Source organism: Metopolophium dirhodum, chromosome 1 (assembly GCF_019925205.1).
Source record: "Metopolophium dirhodum isolate CAU chromosome 1, ASM1992520v1, whole genome shotgun sequence".
Lineage (NCBI taxonomy): Eukaryota > Metazoa > Arthropoda > Insecta > Hemiptera > Aphididae > Metopolophium > Metopolophium dirhodum.
This window is the reverse complement of record NC_083560.1, coordinates 131437971-131465840: the sequence shown is the minus strand read 5'-3', so window position 1 is coordinate 131465840 and position 27870 is coordinate 131437971. Positions and strand designations below refer to the sequence as shown.

Genomic DNA, 27870 nt, shown 5'->3' with positions numbered 1-27870 from the left:
AAAATGTTCAATCTAAAAAAATATTCAAATTAGGTAAATAGTAAGTACCCTTATAGTATTTATATAAAGGAACGACGTAAAAACTTTTTTTTAATTGTTTTTTGTTGATTAAATATTTTAGCTTTACATTTTTAGCCCGCCACAACACAATAGTATATTGTGTGGTAAGGGCGGGAAGTGAGCTATTTCAGTCACGGGCGCCATGTGCGGCACGAGGAGCCGCAGACGAGCATTGGACCGCATTTCGACCAAGACTGAAATTGCCTTTTCGCACGAGCCACACATACTATTTTTTGTCACACCTCTGCATTCATCAATCACGGCAAAGGTAATGCAGGGATGGATGCAACAACTAGACTATAATTCTACGCCAAAAATATTTCATGACAGACGATTTGGTTTTATTTGTTTTAAGCGTCACGCATGGAGGTTATAAAATGAATATAAAATGAAACCAAAAGTGTATGTTTTGTAAGGACAGTGGTACAGATTTCAGTAGAAATAATAATTTTTATATTAAAATAAAATAAAAAAATGTTATTACGGCAAAGGTTACGCGTCATGCAAGGAGTATGATTATATGAATATAAGATGTAACCAAATGTTTATGTTTTGGTATAGATTTCAGTGTCTGGTTGTGCAGGGGATATGCACGTGATATGTGAGCCCAGCACTTTTGAAGATTTCCATTTTACCACCCGGCACTTTTTTGGGATTTCTACTTTACCGCCTTCTGGACACTTTCCAACGCTTCAACCGCTATCGAAAATCAAACTTTCGGTGCAGGCGAGACAAAAAGTTTAATATAGTTTTGAGCTAAACAACGATTTGATGGTTGTAACGAACATTTTAGTGTTTTTTAATCACGCTTTTGAAATTAAAAACTTAAATACTTCAAGTATGCTTAAAAATATTATGCAATATAATAGGTACTCTCTTCAAACTAAACTTTTAAGCGTTTTACATGTTTAATATTGACATTGAATTGGTGGCCAAAAAAAAATAATATATATTTAATATGACGTTCTGTCATTATATAGAACTCATTTTAAACTACCCGAATGCAGTAATATGACAAAACTGATACATTTTAGCTGTTACGGTTTTGTTTTTGGTGAGCAAATTGAATTACAACACAAAAAACGAAATAAAAACATGATCAATATCTATTAGATATTAATAATACGTAAATATGCTATAACTGGTTTGAATTTTTTCTGAATAAAATTTGAAATCTTCTATCTCGGTAGTTGTGCATAACATTACGAAATGTTGGAAATGATTTTCAAGTATATTCGACTATTCGAGTAACATGTGTCTGCATAATATTACAAATGATTAATGTTACATTGATACCTACATATTATAATATAGATTTATCAACATCGAACTAACCATCACAAAAAAAAGTTAATTATTATGGTTTAATTATTTAGAAGGTATTTGACACATTGATCAGTGTGAATATGAACACGTCAAGGAAAAACATATAAGTAGGTACCTACCTAAAAACTAATTAATTTTGCATTATTTAGATAGTTGAAGATTGAGAAATTCATTGTAAATGTGTTTAGAAGCAATATAGACAAAACAAGAAGGTTAAGCATTGAATAAAAAATAAATGAACTTTTTGAATTTGTATAACTTATGTGAACATAAAAAATAATATATAATCTGTTTATGATACACAAGCTATTCATACTGTTTTAAAACCAGACTCGTCAAAAAATTGAAAGCACTATTAATATAAGCAATTATAATTTATAAGGTTAGTAGTTAGTATACTTGAAAAATGAATATAGTTAATAGTATAAGTACAGGTTAAATAATTGCTGTCTAAATACCTATACAATTTTCAAAATTTTTCGTTTTTTCTAGATTTATTTTAAACAATTTTAATTTAAATTTAAGAACCTACAAATGAATATAATCCCAATATGTTGTGTAATGATCAAATATTTAAATCAATGATAATTTACTGAAGGTAGATATCTGGTATAGGTATTAAAAAATATATTACATTTTTATATAGCTAGTTTTAGTTTGATACTGTCAATAATTTTGTTTAAAGTATAAAATAAAATATGTACCTACCTATAGGTTTTTAGATTTCTTTGTTAACGGGAACAAACCACCTATGTGAAAAAAGTGTAGTTATCAGGAAACACAAAAAAACGTTTTAAATAAAAAAATCACATAATATGAGTTATTTCATAAATGATTTATTGTAATTAACACATAGGAGAATTTATTTATTATTTTTCATTAATTCTACGATGCAGATACCACATAGGAGATTGTACATTTTTATCAATAAATAGATTATTTATTCTAAATCCAGGGATACCAAAACCTCAAAATTATAAATTTGGCACTTAGGAGGTTTTTTCCCTTCAAAGATTTGTTATTAACGGTTTTCATAACGATTCGTTATTTTAATGTAAGAGCCATTCTATAAATATTCAATGAGCAGTATTTTAATTAAGTACCTATATCTTAAATATTGTTATTAATTTATTATTCAATGACTTAATTGTGTATAAAATGTTGAAATTTGGGTTTCTATAGTAATTATTTTTAAAAAAAATAATTGTTTGGTAACGATCTTGGTTATACCGTCCTCACTTGTATTGTATTTGATTAACTAAACATTTTTTTTTTTTATAAATGTCAATAAAAAATTATTTATCCAGTCAAAAAGCTTAAAAATGTAATACGTAACTTGTTATTATAGCTAAAGTATTAACGATACATTAATATAGGCATCGTGGTTATTTTTTTTAAGCATTTAAAGTTCAAATTTCGTCAAAACGACAGTTAATTAGTTTGTAGTTAAAAACTTCAGCTCGTTACCACCCCCCCCCCCCCCCCCCCCCGTACGCCGCTGAGAAATACGAATTGCAAATTCTACAAAACAATAAAATGAACAAAAATCATGTTGATAATTTATTAACTATTTTACATTAACGATGAAGTAGGGATCGTAATAACCTAAAACATCATTAATAAGAAGTATTAAATCAGAATAATTCTATTGTTATGAAAAAGTTTATTAATATTCATTTGTAAAAGTATTTTATGAAATAAATGCTTCAAAAATTGAATTAAGTTGATTTAGTTATCAAAATTATTGAAATTTATATTAATTGTTTCTATTTGATATAAATAAAAACCAGCAAGATAGTCGTGACTTGTATTTAAATTAGTGGAAATTATTTAATTATAACAGACAGGGGTCGCAACCGTAAACTCTAAGACGTTCAATAATAAAAATAGTTATCAACTTTTGAGCCCTAAATTTAAATTTAATATATGATTTATTTTTAAATTGCAATAAAATAGCTAAAATCACGTCATGCTACCGTTAAATATTAATGACGTGATCCCAATTTTCTGGTAATTTTTTCGTTACATTTGAGACAACTATTGGCCATTCGATATGGAGGGTAGACTAGGTTAAGAACCGTAAGGTACCACATTTTAAAACAAAGACATTTTTGAAACAAAAAAAGAAATAAATGCTCAAAAGCTTACAAGTTTCTTTGTACAAGGAAAATGATAACAGACAAAAACAAAACAATATAAAAATCACGTCGTCGTAAAGTCAATACATCTTTCACTTCACCCAGAAAAATCTATGATATTAAATAAGAATTAAATAAAATAAAGTAAATATAGCTTCAAAGAAGGCCACACGCGGATCTTGATACTTCTAAGTTCTAAGTTTTAAAAAGTTATATAGCAACAAACCTAATAAAACTTTTTAGTTTTGGTCATTGCGATGAATCTATTTTTAGGAATCTCGTCAAAGATATAATTCGACTAGGCACCTACCTAACCTACCCAACCTATACCTATATATACCTATACATTATAATATAAGTATCTGCATTTTTTTTTTCATTTTATTAGCATTAATACATTTTGTTCTATAACGAGTAACTTACCTAATAAAAATAAGGAACAACTAAGCGTGGGAGTGTTTTATTGTCGTCGGATCAAAAAAATCGATGACCTAGATATCTATTTCAGAACCGAAAAGAACCAAGAAAAAACACCCAAGATAAAATGACCAATATATTAAAAACCTAAAACCAATTTAATAATAAAAATAACTTGTGTTCTTTATTCAGTACAAAAAATAAAATTACCAATAGGTACATAATATACATAATATACATTCATTTATTGACAAAATTGATTATCGAATAAACACAAACTACACACCATACTCTACCACACATTGCACAATAATACAATATATTATACACATTGCAGATATTCAGACCATAAATTAATGATGACATGGACTTGATAAACTTTATTGTGGGTTTTTCTACAGGTAACTGATACAGGTAACTGATATAGGTTACAATAAATATAGGTAAAATAATAATCAGATATTCAAAAAAATTTAATGTATAAATATGTATCTATATGTTTTTTTTCCTACAACCACAATTCCAGTTTTGTTACAAAAGCATTTCTTATATACTCACTGCTTATTAATTCAATTAATTACTATACTATATTAATTAGGTAATACTTATTATACTTAGTTATTTCATTTATTTGTTGTTATTAGTCACCTGAGACATTATTCCTTGTATTATATTTATAATATTGTGCTTAGAAATATTGTATACAGTTAATGGTTAATTAAGAGTAGTTTTATTAGTGCTATATTATTCTTATCATATAAATGTGTATTGTTGACTCACCTATATTAATTATTGTTATTCACGTGGAGCCACTATTATAAGAGTAAATTGTACGTATTATCATTATTTTTCTAAATGGTAAATGCATACCAGTTGATTGTTATTGTATATTTTAGATTCTGAGCGGAGCAATAAATGTATTTATTTTAAGATGATGTTTTTTTTTTTTTGTGTCTGTGTACACGAAAAGAAGTCGAAATAATGCTTCGATTTTCAACTTCAGTATCTTCTTCGATGGGAAAGTAAATATAGTTGGTGCATTGGAGAGGTAAAATTTCCAGTAGTTTTAAAAAGCGGGAAAAACAAAAAAAAAATATTAATGGAACACAGGAACTTTGCAAAATCAGTTTTCGACAAAATCGATTTTAGTTTTTAGTGTTACTCTAAAACAAATGACCGTAAATACATGAAATTTTTACTGAATGTTTATACTAGCATTTTCTATAAACTATAAAATTATATATCGAAATATTTTAACTTGTTTTAAGCTGTTCACAAACATTTACAGTTTCCAATTATTTTAATTTTTTTTTTCTATAAATGTAAATCAAATTTTATTAGAAGGGTCAAAAATCGTGAAAATTTAATACAAGACTCCTAATATATTGTTACGATACCAGTTAAAAAAAATTTAAATAAATAGGCACAATTTTTTTTATAAGCATTAAAAGTTCAAATTTTAACATAATTTACCAAATTGAAAATTGAAAAATGATTTTATAGTTAAAAATGTATAACATGTTCAACTTTTAGCTAAGCATTGGTAATTTAATACAAGGCTCCTAATTACTGTTACAATGGCAGTTGAAAAATAATAAAAAAATACATATTATTGTCAAAAGTTTCATAACTACTATCAAATTTGTATAAAATATATCCACTATTTAATGTATCAATTAATTGTTGAGTTCCATATCACAAATAAGTGTAACAACATTAATTCTATTAAAATTAAATATTACCACGACCCCCTGTTGTTATTGCGGACATAATAATATTATCTAATTACAACCAGCCAACCAAGACCGAACTCGAGTTTAGTTTAGGCGATCAAATATCTCGGGACCCAAATCGAGTTTTCCCGATTTCCCTGGAATCGCATAGTCACTGATTACAGTTAAATAATAATAATATGATCTTTTATTACTAGCTATTTGTAATGATATGCTCACACATCATTATAATAAATAAACTAAAATCTTACAGAATAATAAATAACGGCCAGACTGTCGTTCGTAGAAATCGGTCATCCCCAATAAAACTATTGTCACCGACAAAAAGGTCCTTGCCGCCGAAGAGAAATCTAGCTCGGGGAAGTACAAAAAACCTTTGATAAAAACCGCCTACCTCTCTCTGGTCGGCATATCCGTGTCGTCCCTTAAACCAGTGCATGAGCACCAACCACCAGAGTAACAACCTCTCAAGTCTCAAGAAACCGATTTCAACGAGCGACAACTGGACTCCTTATGCGAGCAATAATCAGTGCGTTCTTTAATTCAATTTTTGTATTTGAAGTATTACTTTGTTTCATCTAAAACCTAAAACTCCTACAGTATTATCTACAAACAACTGCGGATCAGGTAAGACATATATTATAATATTTTATATTTATTGCAGTTAATACATTATATGTGCTTTTTACATAAAATTACATTCTATGGTGTATTTGATCTAATTCTCGAATACACGATCTCGAGAGCCCTCCGAACACCTGGAGGAAGGTAATAGCTTAATTCTACTACTCTAACTTTTAATATTTTAATATAACTATCGACAGGAGTCGTATTTATACTTGGATTTTTATTTTATCTTATTTCTTAGTTATTACATATTAAAGATTATATTATTTAGTCAGTCCACAGTTACTATAATAATTATTAGGTACCTATATGTGATATTTGTTACATAATGCACGAATGCACCATATTTTGAACTATACTTTGAAACTTAAATTAAATTTGTTTTTAAACATACAGTAGTAATCTACTTAATTATTATTTTCTTGACGCACAAACAGTTAAGTATTAAAAATCAAATCGAAATGATGCCCTGCCACTAAGCACGAGAATTATAGTACCTATATTTTCATAATATGTACACCGCATGCGTACGTGGTGTACCAATAATAATAATAATAATAATATATAGGTAGGTACTCATAATTTACCATCACACAAAAAAAAATACACGTAAGTATACGTAACCACTGAGTCAGTGGCACTGACCTAGACTTCGGTCGGGAATTATACACTGCAGGAGGCGTTCCCTTCTCACAGTTATAGTACTATCATAAATCGCTTGTACCTATGCATAATATAATAAAACATAAATATATATAGGCTGTCGCCGCCGTTCTACTACGGACTAAATTCTGCGAAAACCGGAATTTCCAAATTTATTTTTTATTTTTATGTCGATCATAGTGTATTGTAGTTATTTACTCGACTCAATTTCTTGCATAGACCAATGCTGAATTTAATATATAAAATTGTGCCACTGCAGAATAATGTATGATATTAAACAAACAACATTATACCACCTTAAAACTTATCAGAAAAACGTCATTCGAAAAAGTTTTTTCCCCTATAATAACTATACTATAATATTAAGCTTCTGAGGTTAATATTTAATTTACAATAATGTTTATGAACTTATGGTCATAAACGTATAAAAGTACGTACAAAAAAATTTTGAATTGTTTGATATCGAAAATTTCAAAAAAATAATACAAACGATAACATAAAACTCCGAAACATTTGTACTTTGTAGATTGTGTAATATGTACCGTACCTATAGTTGTTGCTATTAGGTATAACCACGATGTAGATAACACGGTGTAGTCACTTCCTATGTTTGATTAAGACATTTTTGAGTCGTATATTTTGACGGCATTTAATGCGGGAATTGTCCGCCAGGAGTGCTAACAAGGCCGATTCTGTAAATAATTCTATGTAGCGGTATACGTATTACGCATTAAAACTTTAGGAACGAATGTAGTTTATTTTCCAAACGTTAGTATTTTTATGCTCAACGTGTTGGTGGAATCAGAATTTACCTATCTTATTAACAATAACATAAAAAGTAAGTAAGATAGGTAAATTCTGATTTCATCAACACGTTGAGCATAAAAATAGGTACTAACATTTCCAAAAAATCGTTTGGAAAATAAACTATATTCGTTCCTAAAGTTTTAATGCGTATACCACCACATAGAATTATTTAAAGAATCGGCCTTCTTAGCACTCCTGGCGGACAATTCTCACATTAAATACCGTCAAAATACTAATCACTTTTCGATGCCGAGTGTCTAGACCGTATATCTACATCGTTAGTACCTATAACCTTCACGGCGACCAGAATTTTTCTTTCTTCTAGTGACCAAGTCCTTTGCAAAGAAATTATCATTAAGATTTATTATATAATGCACTCCGCACTAAGCTGGACTTCAATTCACGCAGGAAGTACAAGTATTGAGATAAGTCTCAGAATGATAATAATAATATGTAATGTGTAAAAATGCGTAATATCATTGACACTTGACAGACTAGAAAACTCTGGTTCTTCATTACGATGTTTAACTATATTGACGATAAAAATGTAGACGATGTAGACACAATCGTTGAAATGCACAATATAGCGATATAATATCTATATATAAACGTATTTCAATGTTGAGGATTAACAAAATATAATAATTTATCACCGAATTTTAGCGATGCTGCGTAAAAAAAACTGTTTTTAAAATAATAATAACTGTTTTTAAAGCGTTACAACACGGAAGATAATGTAATTTTATAAATCGTTTATAAATCATAGGTTTTTAACTATAACTATAATGGTCTATGGTAATAGTATGGTTCTTTGCGAAACGGTTTTTACAAAAAATCTAATGAGCGTCTGTTGTGCAGTGGCGTTAAGAATGTAAATACAGGTGCGCGTGTGGCCCTCTTATTAATTTTATTAGGCCCGCGAGTAAAATTTATAATTTGTACAAAAATCACGAACTAAAGATATAATATGGACTGGAATCTGCGGATTAAAACGCTGTTTGAATGTAGATACCTTGTTAAATTACTAAACCTAACAATTATGAAAAACTTAATTGAATATAATTATACATTTTGTTTAAAATAAAATAAGGTAGGTATATTCAAATTATGGGCCGTGAAAAATTTATATTTTTTTTTTTGCCCTTCACATCAAAAACGTTGCCGACCTTTGATTACTAACTTTCAGCTTTAAATTTAAAATTTGGTTTTAAGTTACTCAATTTATTATAGCTTTCAATTTTAATATATTATAATTTGAAATTTATTTGATAGACGATTAGTGCCAATATATTAGTGTCTAAATATTATTCGTATAAACATAGTATAAGCTAATTGTATTATTGTAGGTATTAATATTATTCGATTTTATACAATACGTATTATAGGCAATTGTAAATAATGTGTAATTTACCATTATATATATTTTTGACATTGTGTTATTAATTCGGGCGCAGTTTACAAAAAATGTCGTTTGGGCGCAGTTTACAAAAAAATTTCGTTTAGGCGCAGTTTGCCGAAGACATATAAAACAACATTTTTTTTTCTCCAATTCGGTATTTAAAGAAATTTGATTTGTTTATGATTTTTTTCAATGTGCAAACAGAACTCTGACGACGCACGTACACACATTAAATATATTTTGTTTGTGCCTAAAGAAGCAAGGCGTGCTGTATTATTTTTATATTAGTGTTAGGCACTAATATAATATAGAAATTAAATATTATTTATGTACCCATATATATTTAGTATCATAAATTAGTTATAAATAAATATCCAATAAGGCAATAAATATCTACCATTAAAAATTTTTAAATAACGTCTAAATAACTAAAGTATTAAAAGAAATATAGTAGGTATAAAATTACAAATTTTACAAATTTTTGAATACAAAACAATTTACAAATTTTTTTTTCATAAACGCAAAACTAGTGTAGCATAAAAATTCCTGTTTGTAAGGAAAATGTTCTACGAATTTCCTACTTTTCCATCACCCTAAAGTACTAGATCAAATTATCTACCAGAAATCAAATCATGTCATAGATTGCCATTTGTGAAAAATTTAAATTTTAGCAATAGCTCGTTTTGGATTGTTGTCGCTCAATTATATAATTCAGTATTTACAGGTGCAATCAAACTATTTCTGATTTCAGAGATTCCACATAAAACGGTTGACGTTCAAATTCCTTATCACCACACGCATATATAAGACAATAATTTACCTCTTGTTATACACAATAAACCACCACAAAAGCCGTTCAATAATTATCGATATTGTAATATTTGGTTGCGTTTCATTGTATGAAACTAGACTAATATAAATTTATTGATCTAAATGCGGTGCAGTGCACACTGTAATATCTCGCAGTCAATTGATTGTTTATAATATTACCTGCACATATTACAACACGATTTATAAAACGAGAAATAATCTGAACATCATTATCGAAAGCGAAATTATTAGGTAGGTACCAGTTTATTTATTCCCGACTTATTTATGAGAATAACACTCTGGCTGGACAGGGTTCTTCAACCGTCACGTCTTTTTTTAAAACACGTGAACACGTCATTTTAAGCATAAAATGTATTTTTTAATACATTTTCAATCATTGAATAAGTAAGTACCTATAATGAATGCGGCCCTTGAGATTTTTTAAATATTATAGATAGCCCGCAGCCTAAAAAGGTTAAAGACCCCTGCAGTCTATAGATAGTATTAATTATATTTTATAAAATAGTCTAATAAATAGTAAATACCAAATTATTCAGAAGTAAGAACATTAAGACACAAATTGGGTTTTAATCACGTCATTGTTGATAATTTAAAATTCATAAGAAAAAAACATTAATAAGTAATCAGTTCAAAATTTAACTAAATAAATTTAAGAAATAGGGAAATTAATCGTAATTTGGAATTCCCACAGCTTAAAAAATGTTAATTGGCTTACCGAAATATGTAGAATACTAGAATAGTATCTTTATATCGTATTTATTGTTTATTATAGGTATCTACTCAAATTGTATAAATCTTATGAATATATCTAAAGCTAAACGTTAAACCTTATTTAACAACATACGTAACAATTTAAAAGTTACAAACAGATTTAGATGTTATTTTAAGTACGGTATACGTAGGTACTGAACAAAAGCTTTTAAACTTAAATTTAAATTCAAGTAAACAATAAACAATTATCCTAATTCCATTTTTTCGTTAAAAATTATTATCTGACGTAGTATATATATTATAGATAATATTATGCTCATAATTATAATTAATTCAACTGTCCGAAAGTTTATAACTGCTAAGATAATATTATTTTCTTGTATTCATCATTACAAACAAAATTACTTGTATTATAAACATTAAACATACTAGTCAAAACTCAAAAATTTGTAAATTACACTTATACAATTTTCGAAATTAACTGAATTAGAACATTGATCAATAATTACTTCAATACATAATATAATATAATTTGTATTATATATCGAATTATAACTCATAAGCAATATTATGAATTTTATAATAATTTAAATCTAGAAAACACAATTAAAATGCATTATCATTATATAAAAGTATCCATGATTATTCTTAAGAAATGTAATACTACCTATAACCCGTGTTTAAAAGTGCATTTTCCCGGAATTTTGAATAAAGATATAAAATACACGAACAAATTGTTTGCATAATATATTAAAAGTTCTATGGACAGTAAACAGTAAACTGTACATATTTCCATGGAACTTAAAATAATATTATTATTCAAACATTATAATATATTACAATATATTATATTATAATGTCTGAGCTCTCAATGTGTTAGAAACAAAATATTCGATTTCAAAGCACAATAAAAAAATGTAAGTACCTACCAATAGTTTGGTCCAAATTAATCAGCACTATAAAAATAATCATTGCATAATTTAAAAGAAACTTCTCATAAAATTCAATATAGTAGTACCTACCTACCTACCTACCTATGCATTATATAAATTATAGATGAATGCTGAATAGCCATAGAGCATAGTAATAATAATAATATCCATATTATGTTTTCTATCGTGCGTTTAGGTTTTATTTGAGGCTACGAACACTAACCGTTATATATTATTATAACTACTTTCTCTGAAAAGAATTAACTGTATAATGACTCGTACGAAATACGCATCAACATTGTAAGCTTCTATGGTTTAAGATCGAATGTGAGCAATATTATTACATTTTGCGTGTTAGCATCTGGATTGTATCATACATTATTGATGGTATACAATAACGGTCTGCCGATCAGACCATTACCTGCGTAATGTCTGCATGTTGTGTTCTATAATTGTCACAATGTATTTTATTTTATTCATAAACTTAGTATTGTCCTGCACTGTAGCTGCAATGCGCAGTCAAAGGCGCAACATTACACCGCCATTGACTTTCAGTTCTAATATATTTTTCCAACAAGCACGGGTCGCGTTGTAGCGCATTTTTGCTATTTTCAACGGGATGTTATTTTAAGACATATTATATCGAAAATTATTATAATTAGTTTTAACCTTCAAATACTAATTAAAATAACTTAAAGTTAAATTAATAGATTTTTTGAGACTCGGAATGTATTTGTAGCTTATATTTTCAATCCCTACAATATGTTGCCATAGACTATTTAATTTAAATGGTTGCCATTGGTTACAGATTATATAACTATTGTAACTAATAAAAATATTGAATATAAAAATTATAAATTTAAATTTAAAAATGTGGACAACTGGGAACCTTTCTGCCATACACTAATTATTGAGCATGTCATTGTAATTTTAATTCAATGATAAATAGCTCAAAATGTGTCAAAATATTTCGAAAATATTTTATATTACCGTGTAGAAACACATAATTGTAAATACAATAAATGTATCGCTATGCTCAGGATGTAAAAATATTAGACAAACAATTATAACAATTATTTACTGGCAATGTTTTTTCAAATATAATAAAAAATTGTATGCAAATTACGAACTCAACGAGTACGAAGTAATTAAAAGTTATATGTAAATAACTACTAAGCATATAAATAAAATTAGTTTCATTAAATAGGTAGAACAACTTCTTTCAAAACTGTACGCCTGCGAAGTAGGGTAATTACAGCTAGTATAGAGGTACTATATATTATAACTTTTTTAAATAGTTCTACTACGAATTATCTAGGGACTAGGAATTACTAGAAAATCGAATATATAATATTATCATTTTTCAGAATATAAATAAAATTAATTAATGTGAATAAACGTGCGCAATATTATCGACTAATATTTTATAATTAATTTTGATAACTACCAACTTATTTTTATAATTTATATTTACTCGGCAGATTTACAAAACTCCAATCTCTACTATAGGTAGTTGAGACAGTTGTACTATAAACGTGTAAGCAGTTACGATAGGTAAAATATTAAATATTAAACATATTTTAAAGTATAAGTTATATTTGTTACAACCTAAACAAGTTTCAAAAAAAAAAAAAAAAACGAGAAGTTGTCAAAATATTTGTATTCCGATGAAATATTATTATTATTGCGTACGGTCATCATCTATTTTACATAATTATGTAAAATACATGATCGCGCTTATCGTTTGAGTCACGTTAGCTTTAATAAACTTATTTAAATTAGTATTATCTTCGAATTCACGTGAACAAGCTTATAATTGATATGTGGTTATAAATCAAAAACATACAACAAGATATGCGTAAGTATTGATCGAAATTGTCTACCCACCTATATAAGTCTACTGATCTTCATAAATGCCTACATTGGGCACGAAAAATATTTTCATAAAATTGTACACTGAAATTATTATCGTTTATCCTCTCAATTATTAGTTATTGGTTTCTCACATTTAATCATGTCAAAATGCAGTTTTGTCAGTGGTTATTTTCTGCACAATGAATCGTGTTGTATCATGTAAAATGTATAATACGTCATTTATATAGACCATTAATGGCATGATGTGATTTTTGCTGCATCATATTATAGCTAATAGTTATAACATATTTTTTTTATTATTTCTTTCTACTTTTCAAATGCAAAAGATATTCGATTTATCACACTTGTAAGAAAATTTGTTTTTAATATTTGAAAACATTTATCTTACCTGAACGTTAAAAACCATTATATACTCAATAATATGTATACAATATACATCATAAAAAATGATAAACACGTATAATTAAAACAATTAGTAAAACATTATTTAGTAACATAAATGTATACAATATACATTGTACAATGCCATAGACGCGTAACAGTAAGAGTCTAATTAAAACTATTATTACAGGAAATATTAGATCAAATTTGATAATTATATTTTATTACATAATCCAGGGGTCTCCAACCTACGCCCCGCGGGCCGGATCCGGCCCGCCAAGCTAATTAATGTTGTTGTGCAGAATGTAAATTATATTCGAAAAAGTGCTCTTAGTCACCGTCAGTTTAAGAACTTTCTTGCTGAAATTGAAAGCGAGTACCCAGATATTCCCTATCATTGTGAAGTTCGTTGGCTCAGCCGAGGTTATGTCTTAAAAAGATTTTTTTATCTTCGTTCAGAAATCGACATATTTATAACAGAAAAAAACCGCGTTGTATAACTGAGTTAGCTGATTTGTCATGGCTATGGAAACTAGTTTTTTTCGTTGATATAACTCAGCTCCTTAATGAGTTAAATTTAAAGCTGCAAGGAGCAAACTCGTTAATTTCAGATACATATTCCTACATCAAAGCTTTCAAATTAAAATTAACTCTATTCATAAATCAATTAATAGAAAAAAATCTTGCCCATTTTCCAACATGCAACAAATTCAAACTTGAAAATGATGAAGAATTCCCTACAGATTTTGCTGTTGGAGTTCTCACCTACTTGAATGAGCAGTTCCAGACGCGGTTTAGAGATTTCGAAAGGGCAGAAGACCGTATTCGAATTTTTAAAAATCCTTTTGCCATAAAAATAGAAACTTTACCGACAGAGTTCCAGCTTGAAGTTATCGAGCTCATATCAAACAACAATTTCAAAGACTATTTCAATGAATCTAGTCTCCAACAATTTTACGCCATGTTGCCAGAGGAATCATTTCCAAATCTCAAAAAACATGCGCGTGAAATGATGTCAATATTTAGCTCAACATACTTATGTGAGCATACGTTTTCAAAAATGAAATACGACAAATCTAAATACAGAACTAACTTAATTGACGAACATTTACAAGCTACGCTGCCAATTGGAACCACGAAGTTTGATGCAAATTATCAAGACATTTTAAAAAACAAGCAGTTCCAAACGTCTCACTAAGTAACTTACTCATTCATAATAAAACAAATTTTGAATTATAAAATAAAAAAATTATATAAATAAACATACATTTTTTTAAATAAATCTTATCTATTCTTATTTATTTCTCAATTTCATAACCTATCTATTCCTCTAAAAATGTTGGCCCGCGATGCTAAAGCGTATATCAAATTTGGCCCGCCGTAAAAAAAGGTTGGAGACCCCTGACCTAATCCATTCTTAAGTTATAATTGTGTACATTGTGTTATTTATAGATAAATTAAGTTTTCTGATGCTACTGCCATTTTAAAATCAGTACAATATGTTTCAAACTTAGAAGATAAATGTTTAGTCCTCAGTGTCTTTCTAAGCACAAAAACGAGTCTAAAAATCGCTTCAACCTCATAGACATATCCTAAAATTCACCATACAAAGCTAACACATGGATACTAAGAAGAACCTCCAACTTGCGGAAGTCAACTTAAAATACAACATATATTAACTGAATGTCACTACTATGATGAAGTAAGAAATAAACTACACGAAATCCTAGGGCTACAAATAAAGTAGCACAAACAAAATAATACAATTATCAAAACAAACAGATTTTATATAAACTAATTTTGAAATTATGAACTAAAAATTGTAAATAAATCTAAATAGTTTAAAATGCATTTAAATAATATGTATATTCGTCAGCTAATAACCATTGTTGTTGAAACAAATATGATAATAATAATAATAAAAATAAAATAAAACAAAAGCTTTCAAAAGCGTTTGAAAACTTTTAAATACGTTATGTTTTTCTGTAAAACTACTTGGATGACTTATATATGCTGTTTATACCGACAAGTACCTAATATTTATCATTTTAATGCGTTGACGGTCTTGTTTTAAAAAAATCTTAGACTTCTTTAATTATATCCTACAATATAACAATAATAATCTTAAAATTTGTTAAAAGAACATTTTGATAAACTATCTGCAGTGTTGATGTTTCCGCGAGTAAAACAAATGTCAAATTAACCTTCAGCTTTGATATTTTTATGAGGTTTTTTCTATCTTATCAACTGTAATCAAGACAAGTACACTATATTATACACGAATTAGGTAGGTATACTTAAAATCAAGGCTATGAATTTTGATGGAAACATATACTGCATTTTATATAACCAGTATAACCAGGATGAGTTCTTGTAATCACCCAACCCGACAGCCAAGCACAATATAGGTACCTAGATATACAACCAAAAACCATATAGGTACTATTATTTTTTATTTCTATGTCTATCCTGACACTATAGATTGAAATTTTTTGAGTGAAGAAAATATCGGGGCTTCAATAATATTTTCATAACGAATATAATAACCGACGAAAATAATTTTTACTGCCATTGCACCTTATATTTCAAACGCGATTTGTACACCTGCATATGACTAGCTACTCTTAACATTTCTATTCGTATAATATATTGGTACATACAATGACGCGGCAAGTTCCTATATACTTGCCACTTGGTGTATAGAACTTATATATTATGCAGTCACAACTACATACACGGCATAATTTATAGACTCATTAATGTCACGAATTCATCATATAAATACTAATTTGTTACGTGTTGCTTAACCAAAATAGTGAAATTGCTCGTCATATTTAACAAACTCTTATGTAACTAAATACTATAAATTTAGTCGATAGTCTATTTACCGAAGGAACGGTGCAAAATCGTATACAGCTACGATAATGGTGGCATTCGCGACGTGTACCATTCGCTCGTCGCCATCAATAAATACATTCATATTATATTATTATATTATGTAGGATTATTGACGTAAGATATTAATTTATGCGTTAAGGAAACAAAAATACGAAATAGCGAACAATCTGTTGTGTCAATATTTTTTCGGGAGAAAGCATCGTCACCGTATATACAATATTTAAATGTGTGAACGTGTGCGACTATATAAAATCACACACAGGTGCAGGTGAACAATGCTTATAAGCACTCATCTTAAGTCTGAACGCAATCTACGTTACCCTGATTCCCGAAGGTTTAGTATAATATTATACGTAAATTGTATTTACATATATCTACACTGCAGTACCTGCGGTACACCCGAAACGATAGTGCTACGCAGTGAGTGGTGAGATGACAGAGATATTGTCATGTTGAAAAATTATAGTATAATTATTGTTATGTTCAGAATAATAATGTTCCTAAAAGTAGAGGGAGTGAAACTTAGTTTAGGAAAACAACTCAATGTATACATTAATGTATATAAATACTAAATAGGAATAGACGGAATTATAAAATTTACGAACTTGACGCATATATTTGAAAAATTACCGCGAGAATTCAATGTTTTTGGATTTTGAAATTTTTGGAAAACTAATTGTTTATAAATTAAGACGTGAAAGACCGAAATATATGGACTCTAATAAATTTAAAAACACATACTTAACACAGCGGGATTCACCACCAAGCATGTTCCCCAATTTTTCATTTATTAATAAATTTATCCAAATTCTGATTTTTGGAATTTAAAATATACTTAGACTATATTTTAAAATTCTTGACATTTTTTTTACCTTTTACTTTAAGAGTGTCCTAGGGGTGAGCATACTTGGTGAATCACCCTGTATATTAAACATATTATATAATACTATAATTTCGTTTCAAATTATTTCGTAATTAACTAAAAAACAAATACATAAGAATTATTTATAGCTGATTGAAAAAATAGTGTTAATATAGGTACTCATTACTCACTTACTCGCCTGATGAATATAATAGTACATATAAGAAAAAAGTATGGGTAGGTACGAGTGGAAATTTGTTATTTGTTTTTATTGTAATAGGCTGATCCCGTGCACTTCGTTACCCGTTAAATGTACTAACTGTATATGACTCAAACTGTGTCCGATGCGTTATTTAATATTCAGTGTATGATGTTCTAGATTTATCTTAACTTTTCGGTTGCCCGGAATCAAAATTCTGATTCGCAGCAGTCTATTATCAGGTAGGCAATCTATACCTGCGGTAGATCGCGGTCCCCGTGCTGTTTGTACGTAAGTGTATGATTTAACTCTAAAGTATCAAAGTTATACCAAGTTTGTCGTTTTAACTTAATTCCACCTACGATGGATTAATACAATCAATTAATATAAAATCCTAACCTAACCGTACTAAAATCCGATGAATAAAAAAACAAATTTAACCCTTTTTAAATTAGCCTATCATCTTCTTCCCAGAAGTCTAATCTTCACACAAACATTCATTTAGATACATATTATATATTGACTATTATTATTTTAATCTGCAACAATTAAGTAAATTTTTATTTCATTATTTAGTTTATTTTTTTCTGGACAGATGTCACCACTGTTGAATTTTTGACATCCAGATTTCCTACATTTCCGGTGGATTTTCTTTCATACTAACCTTTTCTGTGATATACTCTTTCGTTTAAAAAAAATCAAGAAGATCTGATAAGTAGTTCCAGAGTTTAGCCTGTAGAGAGATTTTCATTTCACATTTATATAGTTAGATAATATTTTACAAGTGCGAGTAAAACTAGTTTGCGTTAGTTGATATTATTAATAAATAAAAATAAATGAAAACATAATTAAAAGGTACTATGTAAATTGATACGTAATACGTTGGGTATTGATTAATTATAAATCATTGTAGTTGATAATTGTACTTGTACCAACTTGTATATTATATATTTTTTTATTATATAAATTATTCATTATATATGTTGTATAAGCTGGAACCTTTGTTGCGATTTGAGATCAAGCAGAACTTTATTACAAAATCGAAATAACTATTTCGTCAATCGTTCGTAAGTCATATTATGACTAAAGAGTGGCTGTACTTAAGTTATGATGTACAATATACTCACGAGTCATGACATAAAGACTGTTTTAATTCAAAACTAATTAAAAGATGGTCATAATTATAATTTTTGTATTAATGCGTGAGACCAATTTTGATATAGATTAGTCATTGTACAAGACTATACATAATACATTTTAATATGAAACGTTATATTTAAACTACAAGTTATATCAAACTAGTTACCTATGCCGAGTTATGCATTTTCAAATTGATACCCGCACGGGTTAAGGCAAAGCCCAACTTATTTCTACTTATCGTTTTAAAAATATAAAACACGTAATCAAGTATTTTATTATAGACGCTAGAAATAGCATAGGACCTATATTACAAAGATACATGAAAGGCGAAGACAATAAATTATACTGACTTAACTATGGTCTATGACGTAGGCTTTCCTACTGTAAAATATATAAATTACAATCTTAAATTGACCTACTGGGGTGCGTGTTAGTATATTTTATAATAATTTCATATTTTGAATTTATGAATAATAAAAGTAATTATTAAGTTATTGTGTGTAATAAAAATTGTCTAATATATACTATATAGGTAGGTATTAGAATTGGTTATGAATATTATATAGTATTCATAATCAATGTTATTAGTAATTAACGAAGTTGCTTTTCAATTTATTGTTTAATCGTTTAAGTATTAACTAACAAATGTCATGAAATGATATAATATCAAAAAATTAAGTTTATTAAATATAAACTTCAATAATAGTTACAACTACGAAATAGTACAATTATATAGTTAACAATCACATAACATACCTATGTAACCTATATTATAATAATAATAATGGTATATTATTTCTATTATCTATATTATTTATGACATCATAATAGAACACTTTAAAATATCAGTGACCCCGATTTGATTTAAATTATTATGGATATAAGTCAAATTTATCTTTACACGATCAAACATCATATTACTTACAATTATATATATTAACTTATAAATCACTATACAAATTATACTTTTTGAAATTATCTAGAGTTAGTTTTAATCAATACATAGGTACTACTAAATTTGTATTTAATAAATATTTGCAATCACAGGAAAAATGCATGGACATGATACCAAAACCATCAGTAATATCGTTTAAGTATATTAATTTTGTTCGTCCGATTTTTTGAAGCATACTTATATGATGAAACATCTATTAAAAACGGGTTTTGCCATGAATATGTAAATAGCCATTAAACTCTATACACGAATATACTCTATACAAGAATCACAAATGGGTTTCAAACGACCATATGCATTCTCAAACTTATTTTTACACAACTACTTAACGTATCTTTAATCGATATTCCTCACCCAAACAAACATCATTGACAAAATATGACATTTCCCATCAGTGGCGTATCTTCAGGCGGGGGAGGCCAAATTTTGTACACAATACAACATAAATATAGTAATATGAATATATGTGTATACCTACTGAATGTCTATTAAAATCTTTATATCACTCCTCCCCCCCTTGTTAAAAAAATTCTTATATTTAAATTTTGTATTGACGCATTAATAATTTCAATTCCAAACAGGCTTATGGCAAAAAAACATATTTTACATTTTTTCTTTCATTACAATCAATTTATTAGTGTTAACAAGAAAATTGTATTTAAACGTTTAATACTAACTAGCATTATTAGTGGTAGCATCAATCTATAAACTATTCAGCCGTATAAAATACGGGTGTATAATTTAGGGCTTAAGTTTAATTGGTTTAAACATTTGTTTAGCGCTAGTATTAAAATTTGGAGCTAACTCATATATAAGTCTTTATAATAGGTTGAGCACTTTTGATAAATAATAATATAATATTTATAGTTACGTTTGTGTTTGCACGAACAACAGCTCACAAGTATAAATTTTGTCTATTACTGTGTAGTTGAATACATCAACTATACATTGCAATTCGCTACGGGTTTGATTGTTTGTTAAATTAAGGTAGGAATTCAAATAACGTAAACACTTTTACAGTTATACTACATACTTATATACAACTTTATATTAATTTGTAAAAATAATTTTATTTTAATATTGAGTATTCAACATATTGAATATCTATAATAAACAAAACCTGAGAATAATAGACTGCCTAATATTATGTACAAATACATACATTTTTTTTTTTAGTTTCTTACATTGAAAATGACGGCTAGCTCTATTTATACATTTTGTACACGTTATATTTTGTAGGTACTTATTAAATACGTGATCATATTTTTTTTTGCCGATCTAAAAAAATAAATGTGTGTCTGGATGTTTACGGGAATATTGTTGATAACTTAAAACTATCTATGTAGTGCTGCAACGTATCATTAACGTGCCACTTTTGGCAAAACAGAAAACTTTGTGTCGCGACAAGGTTACTTGAGTTCGATATCTATCAAATCTGGTGATAATTAATTAACGTACGGATATACGGTACATATAATACAAACGATATGTAATTAGCTATATATGAACACTCAGTTATAATTTTTAATAATATACATTTTTATCTCGAATAGATATAGACTAGACGTTTGACCTTAAAGTCATCAGATGTAAATTATGTGGATACACATGACAATTTTTTTAAGACCTTAACTATTAAACAGCATACAAATACAGTTATTAAGCACGTGATGTATACCCATATAAACTCATCTGTTGGAACGGCGAGTACCTAGAATGATTGAGTATAATAATATAATATGTTACCACAAAATACAATGCAAGAATAACTACACGCAAGTCGTAACCTTGTGCTGAACATATTATCATTATAATGTTATACTTATGTAAGTAAATTATAATAATTAACCAAATAACCATATAATTTGAGTTTTGATACGAGAACTTTATTTTTACCTATTGAAAAGTGCAATAATTCATATAGAAATACTTCTCAAAACAAAATCCTAGTTTAATACACATGTAACATTTAAACAAAAAAACCTTTCTATTTTTATAAAAGAAAACATTATACATTATGTACATCTGAACGAGCTTTTATTTAAAATTATAATATGGCACAAGGCACAAAATTTTTTCCTACAAAAAAAAGTAAATCAAAAATATAATATATAATAATAATAATAGTAATAATAATAATAATTCGATGACGTCTAGCAGGAAAATCTAGCAAGATAGCAGGATGCATTTTAGTAAACCAAAGGCGAAAGAGAGGGTTGTTATTTGCTAATTATATGTTATAGGTACAATTTAAAACAAATCCACTTTTATAATATAATTTGACATCATAAATAATAATTAGTTTCAAAACTTTTTCTATCTATTAGTAAATGCGATTTTTGTAATATAAAAAGCCAAACAACCATTATATTGTCTCAAAATTCCACCCTTGCGCATCAATAATTTAAAGAAATAAATAACGTTTAATCAATGACATTTTCTAAAATAAAATCGAAAATAGTACCTATTTTATGTTATTATACGTATATTTAACAAGGCTTGCATTTGAAAAAAAAATTAATTTTAAATTTTTAGAATTAAAATATTTTGGATTTTTTACATTTAACGGACTTTATATCAGCATGTGTTGGCTCCGTCTAACAACGCACAACATAGCACATTGTACGTATTAAGAAGAATCCGTTTTATTTTTATGATCAGAGTGAACTAACCTATTATCAAACTTAAAGGCAAGATTACCTAGGGCACTTTGAAGGGATTTTTTTGATATTTTAATTTTGAACCAATATATGAGCTTTTAAAAACTGTACATTTTTGTAATTGTATAATGCTTATAACTTGCTTAAAAATTCAAATAATATTTGAATATAGGTACCTACCTAGAATATCTCTTGAGGTGCTCTAGATAATATTTTTGCCTTCCAATATAAAGGGTATAACGCCCTCTTAACAAAATACTACTGTGCAATTGGCGCCATGTGATGTCTAGGAACAACAATGGTTAAGGTGTAATATTAAATTTATATTTTCTATAAATACAATTACTGATAATAAATAACAAATTTAACAATAATATTTAAATGGTAATGCTTACGGCATTGTAATTACCAGGATATGATGCCAATATAAATGAAAAAAAAGTATTTTATTTTAATGATACCGAAATTTAATATAAAATGTTTTTAATTATTTCGTATTCTGTTATTTTTGTTTAATGATCTGATACATAATATTTCGTTTTGCGTTGTTTTGTTTGTTATTCTATATACATATTTGTTAACTTTTATGATTGTTTTTCGGTATTCTATTATTTTCGTCTATCGTTTTCCATTTTAATCACTTTCAGAATTTAAATAATTTTTTTGTCATTTTTGTAATGTTATAGTCATAGGTGACGTTAATATAACGTTTGCAAGCCCACACATTAATTAAAAATTTGAATTTAATATAAGTACATAACAAAAATAATATATTTTAAATGAAAAAACGATTGTAACATTTTTGAAGCATTCGTGAATTGATTTGACAACAAGAATGTCCAATAATATTATATTTGTGTTATTTTACAACTAAATCACGTCTCAAAAACTCAAAGTCAAAATTCAAGATAAACAAATTTAATTTAAATATAATAGCTTGAAATAAAGTGTATAAATTAAAACAAAATCATCTGAATATATAATATACTTAAGTGTATAGGTACATCTGCACGTTAAAATGTATACATTTATTATGTAAAGTATAGTTATAATTAGTTTGTATTGCTCTTACCTGTTCGTTAATATCAGTAGTTTTCATACTTATAAGTCACTCAATTAAAAAAATGTATTCAGAATTAAATTACTACGTGTTAATGTTAGTCGGAATTCATTTTTCGACAATAAATTAAGTGTGCACCATAAATACAACTTAACAATAAATAATAATTATATTCATTGTTTATACTATCAACAGTTATAGTGATTAAAATAATTAAAACATGTTATTCAGGCCAAACAGAAAACACGAACGCTATAAAAAAAATATATACGAGATCCTGATCGAGCCGGTCTCTCTTTACTGGCAAGATGACTGTCGCTAGTGTACCATGTGTTCTACTCGATCAAATAAGAGGGGAACTCAACCAGTAACGGGTTTGTGAGAATACAATTCGAGGAAGGGGTTATGTAGTGTCTATCAGCACGTTATGTATGAAATCACCTTTGAGAATAATAACAAAATGGAATTTGAAACATCGTATTTAAGTTATAGAAAAACTACAAATTGATAAAAACACTACTATGCGCATAGTTAATGTTTTGACGGATTATGTATTAGATGTTAGAACAATGAGGTAGGTATGTGGATTGAGGATTCATAGAATTTTAAGCATCTATCACATTGTAGGTTTCTTAACATAAATTTACACACGTAATGTCCATCTGTGGCGTAGTTATACCAATATCAATATTTACAATGTATTTATTACCTATTAGAAATGATAAAACTAAAAACTCATTGTATATTTAACTAACAGTAAAAATTGAAATTAATATGATACAGTTTAAATAAAGAAATGTTCAGAGAATTGAAGAAAATTTAATACAAATATTTTTATAAATAAAAAAAAAATAATGGTCAAGTAAGCAACCGCTCTGCTATATGTAAATTATTTTATTCAACGGGTTTTTTTAAATTAAATAACTTATTAATTCTATAACTTGCTACAATCTGTTTTTTTTTAAATAAAATAAATAGTTTAGTATAATTTAAGGAATAAATTTAAATTTAATTTCATGAAATTATTTCTGTAAGTACAACGTAATTGTAATTATATAATGTCTTAAAGGTATATTTTTATTTTAAATAAATGATTACGCAATAAATATTTATTTAATCAAAAGTGGTTAAAATGTACGCTTGCTATAATTTTTTCACAACTACCTCTACAATTAGCAATAAATTAAAATAACTGAATATTTTAAGTTTAATGCACTAGCTTTAAGTATTAAACTTTAACCCTGAGATGCATCTTTTAAGCTTATTATAACATGAAAAAATATTTTTTAAATAGTAAGTTAATACAACATACACATTACACATACATAAAATAATCAATAGTTTCATCAAATTTTATAATATATTTTGGTGATTTAAACTTGTCGGAATTTTCAATTTGAACTTCAAATGCTTAAAACAGAAGAACGTGACACAATGTCTTTTTGATATTGTTAAACTGCTAGAAGGACAAATTATGAGTTACGACTTTGAGAAACCTTGTACCAAGGTAACTATAAAATTGTCCAGCTTTTTGATCGAAAACTAAAATGTTATCAACATAAATCGAAAAATCCAAGGAAGACGTTTTTCAATATAGCAAAGATGAGTTAAACCTAAATTCAACAACAAATCATTACATAGAAAAAACGATTCCGAGTGGAGATGGACACGCCGTAATTATATATAGGTACCATTAGTAATTATTTATTTCTCTATTAGTAATGGCATTGATGCTGTAAGACGAAGATTAATCTATTTTTTCAAAACTATAGCATATTAAGTAGGTATATTATGTAATTGTTAAGCTATCATAGTCTATACTAGCGGCTTTTAAATAAAAAAAAAAAAAAAAAAGTAGGTATATAATGTGAATGCAAATTATTTTTATTAATTTATTTCCAACCATGACGGCAATTTTACAAAGATAAATATTTTTTTTTAAATATATAAGTAACAAGCATACATAGTAATAGGCACCTCTGGCACCTACCTAATAATAAATAATGAAAGGCAAGCAAATTAATTGTTAGAAATTAGAATATACAAAAAAACAAAAACATTCGGCGTGGTCTGATTCTAAGATAGGTATTTCTTAGTATAATATTATATTATTGTTATCAACTAATAATTTATAAGTCAATAAAGGCACAGAACAATATAGAAGCTATACTCGATCAGCTGATCGGACCTCTTATCCCTACCCTACGGTATGAAGTATTGGACTCTAAAAGTTGAACCGTATCCGTACTCCGATGAGATGTTGGTAAGGTGTATCCCTCTTTGTTACGAAATTATAAAAACGGAAACAATTTATTTACCGCTAGCGTATCTTTCAAAGAAACGATATTGACTAAAAAATCGCAGCCGTTTGGTAGTTCATCACCAGAGTACGCAACTATTCGCTCGAAGTCCGACTTTTATACGAGTCGCATAGGCGTGCACAGACTTTGTTCGCAGGGTATGCGGCTGATATAATGTGCCCCATGATATAAATGCTCTTAAAATGAATGTACATGACAGGCCCGGATACAAGGGGGGAGCGAAGGAGGCACCCCCCGCCCTATCACACAAAATCCCTAAAAATAGGATTGTATTATGTATTTATGTATAATATTATGGATCCAATTTTTTCTTTTATATATTCCTGGTGCCAAGCATACTTTTTGTCGCTTTAAGCTTTCATGTATTATGTTACAATTTAGGCAATTTAGTCGTAAGTATAAATACAATTTCCCCCCCTCCTCCCAACAAAACATTTCTGGATTCACCCCCCTGGTACATCATTACATATTTATATTATATACATATTATCACCCATGCTTATTACTAATTATTAGAAAATAATTAGTTTTTCTTATTTTTTTTTCACTGTAAAAGTTTGAGTCATTGACCCTAACAATAACCATAGTATATAAATATATAATATTATGTTGGATTTATTTTCCTTTACACAGAACAAACAACTGCGGTAGGATAACTGACAAGTACCTAACTTGATTATTAATGCATAGTAATAAGATATTTTTTATAAATTGATCACTGTTAACCATTATGGTTATCAACTCATGTTGATTCTACGCCGCTATGCTGCCCGTATATATCAATGGTCTATGAGGCATAAAGATATAGGTATCCTAAACTATATTATTGAGAACCACCCACAGTAAATTTAAAAACAAGTCCATATCTCTATATCATTCCAGTTGAAATTAGGAACTGAGAGTCCAGTGTTGTCTCAGACTATTTATGTACTCCCTAAAAAAAGCGTCCACCCGCAGTGTATGCATACGCTGCATATCCCGTGCGCACGCCTATGATGAGTCGTAATGGAGATTTGTATTTAAATTTTATTTAAGTGTATTAATTGTTGATCAAATGTCAATAATCTTCATGCCAACATAATATATTTTACGTTATATTTTATAGATTCTTAAAATAAACCAATGTTTTGGAATCATGAATAATGTAAAATATTTAATATTATATATGATATGTAGCCATATCTTACAAATTTATTCATTTAAATAAAATGTATATTTACTGTATGATATTAATATATTCATTAATTTATTTATTGGTATATTATGTACAAAAATGAACTTACATAATTAGTACATATGTTACTGTGAAAGACCGCAATTGGTGAATGCTGACAGTCACCGGTTAATGCCAATATACACTAAATTCATTGGTGAATGTCGACTTATTGATTAAATTTGTGACCTTAGTAAACATACACTAGTGAATGTTGACATTTATACAACGATCTTGGTGAATGTTGGTAATGCCGATATTATTTTACTTCAAAACAAAAGTTTCAGCCGGCTAATGTTGGAGAAACTGTCCGTATTCGAGTTCCAGATGTTGATCGTAGTAAAATGGATCCCCAAAATATTTTAGCTGTAGTATTAGATATAGTAGATAATGATTTTTATAAATTAGCTACCAAAAACGGTGTTATAAATCGATTATACACCAGAAACCAGTTTTCAGTGTGTAAAGAAAATTTAATATCAATCACTGATGTACAAAGGGATGTACAAATTTCTTTAAGGGAAGCTTCTACATCAAATTCATTGATTGGTGGGCAAGGATATACAAGATGTAACTGTAAAACAAAGTGTACTACAAAAAAGTGTAAATGTAGAAATGTTGGCATTTTATGTAGTACACAATGTCATGACAGTTTGTCATGC

At 27.8% G+C, this 27870-nt stretch overlaps 1 protein-coding gene across 1 annotated transcript in view; it reads right to left on the bottom strand.

Annotated features, from left to right (window-relative positions):
• LOC132934139 (long-chain fatty acid transport protein 4-like) overlaps nt 1–23977 on the bottom strand; it is a 57092-nt gene extending 33115 nt beyond the window's left edge. Inside the window, exon 1 of the mRNA XM_061000408.1 lies at nt 23687–23977. Within this exon, the coding sequence (XP_060856391.1) occupies nt 23687–23713 (27 nt within the window). The 5' untranslated portion in view covers nt 23714–23977. The remainder of the gene's footprint in view (nt 1–23686) is intronic.
• Nucleotides 23978–27870: the final 3893 nt, after the last annotated feature.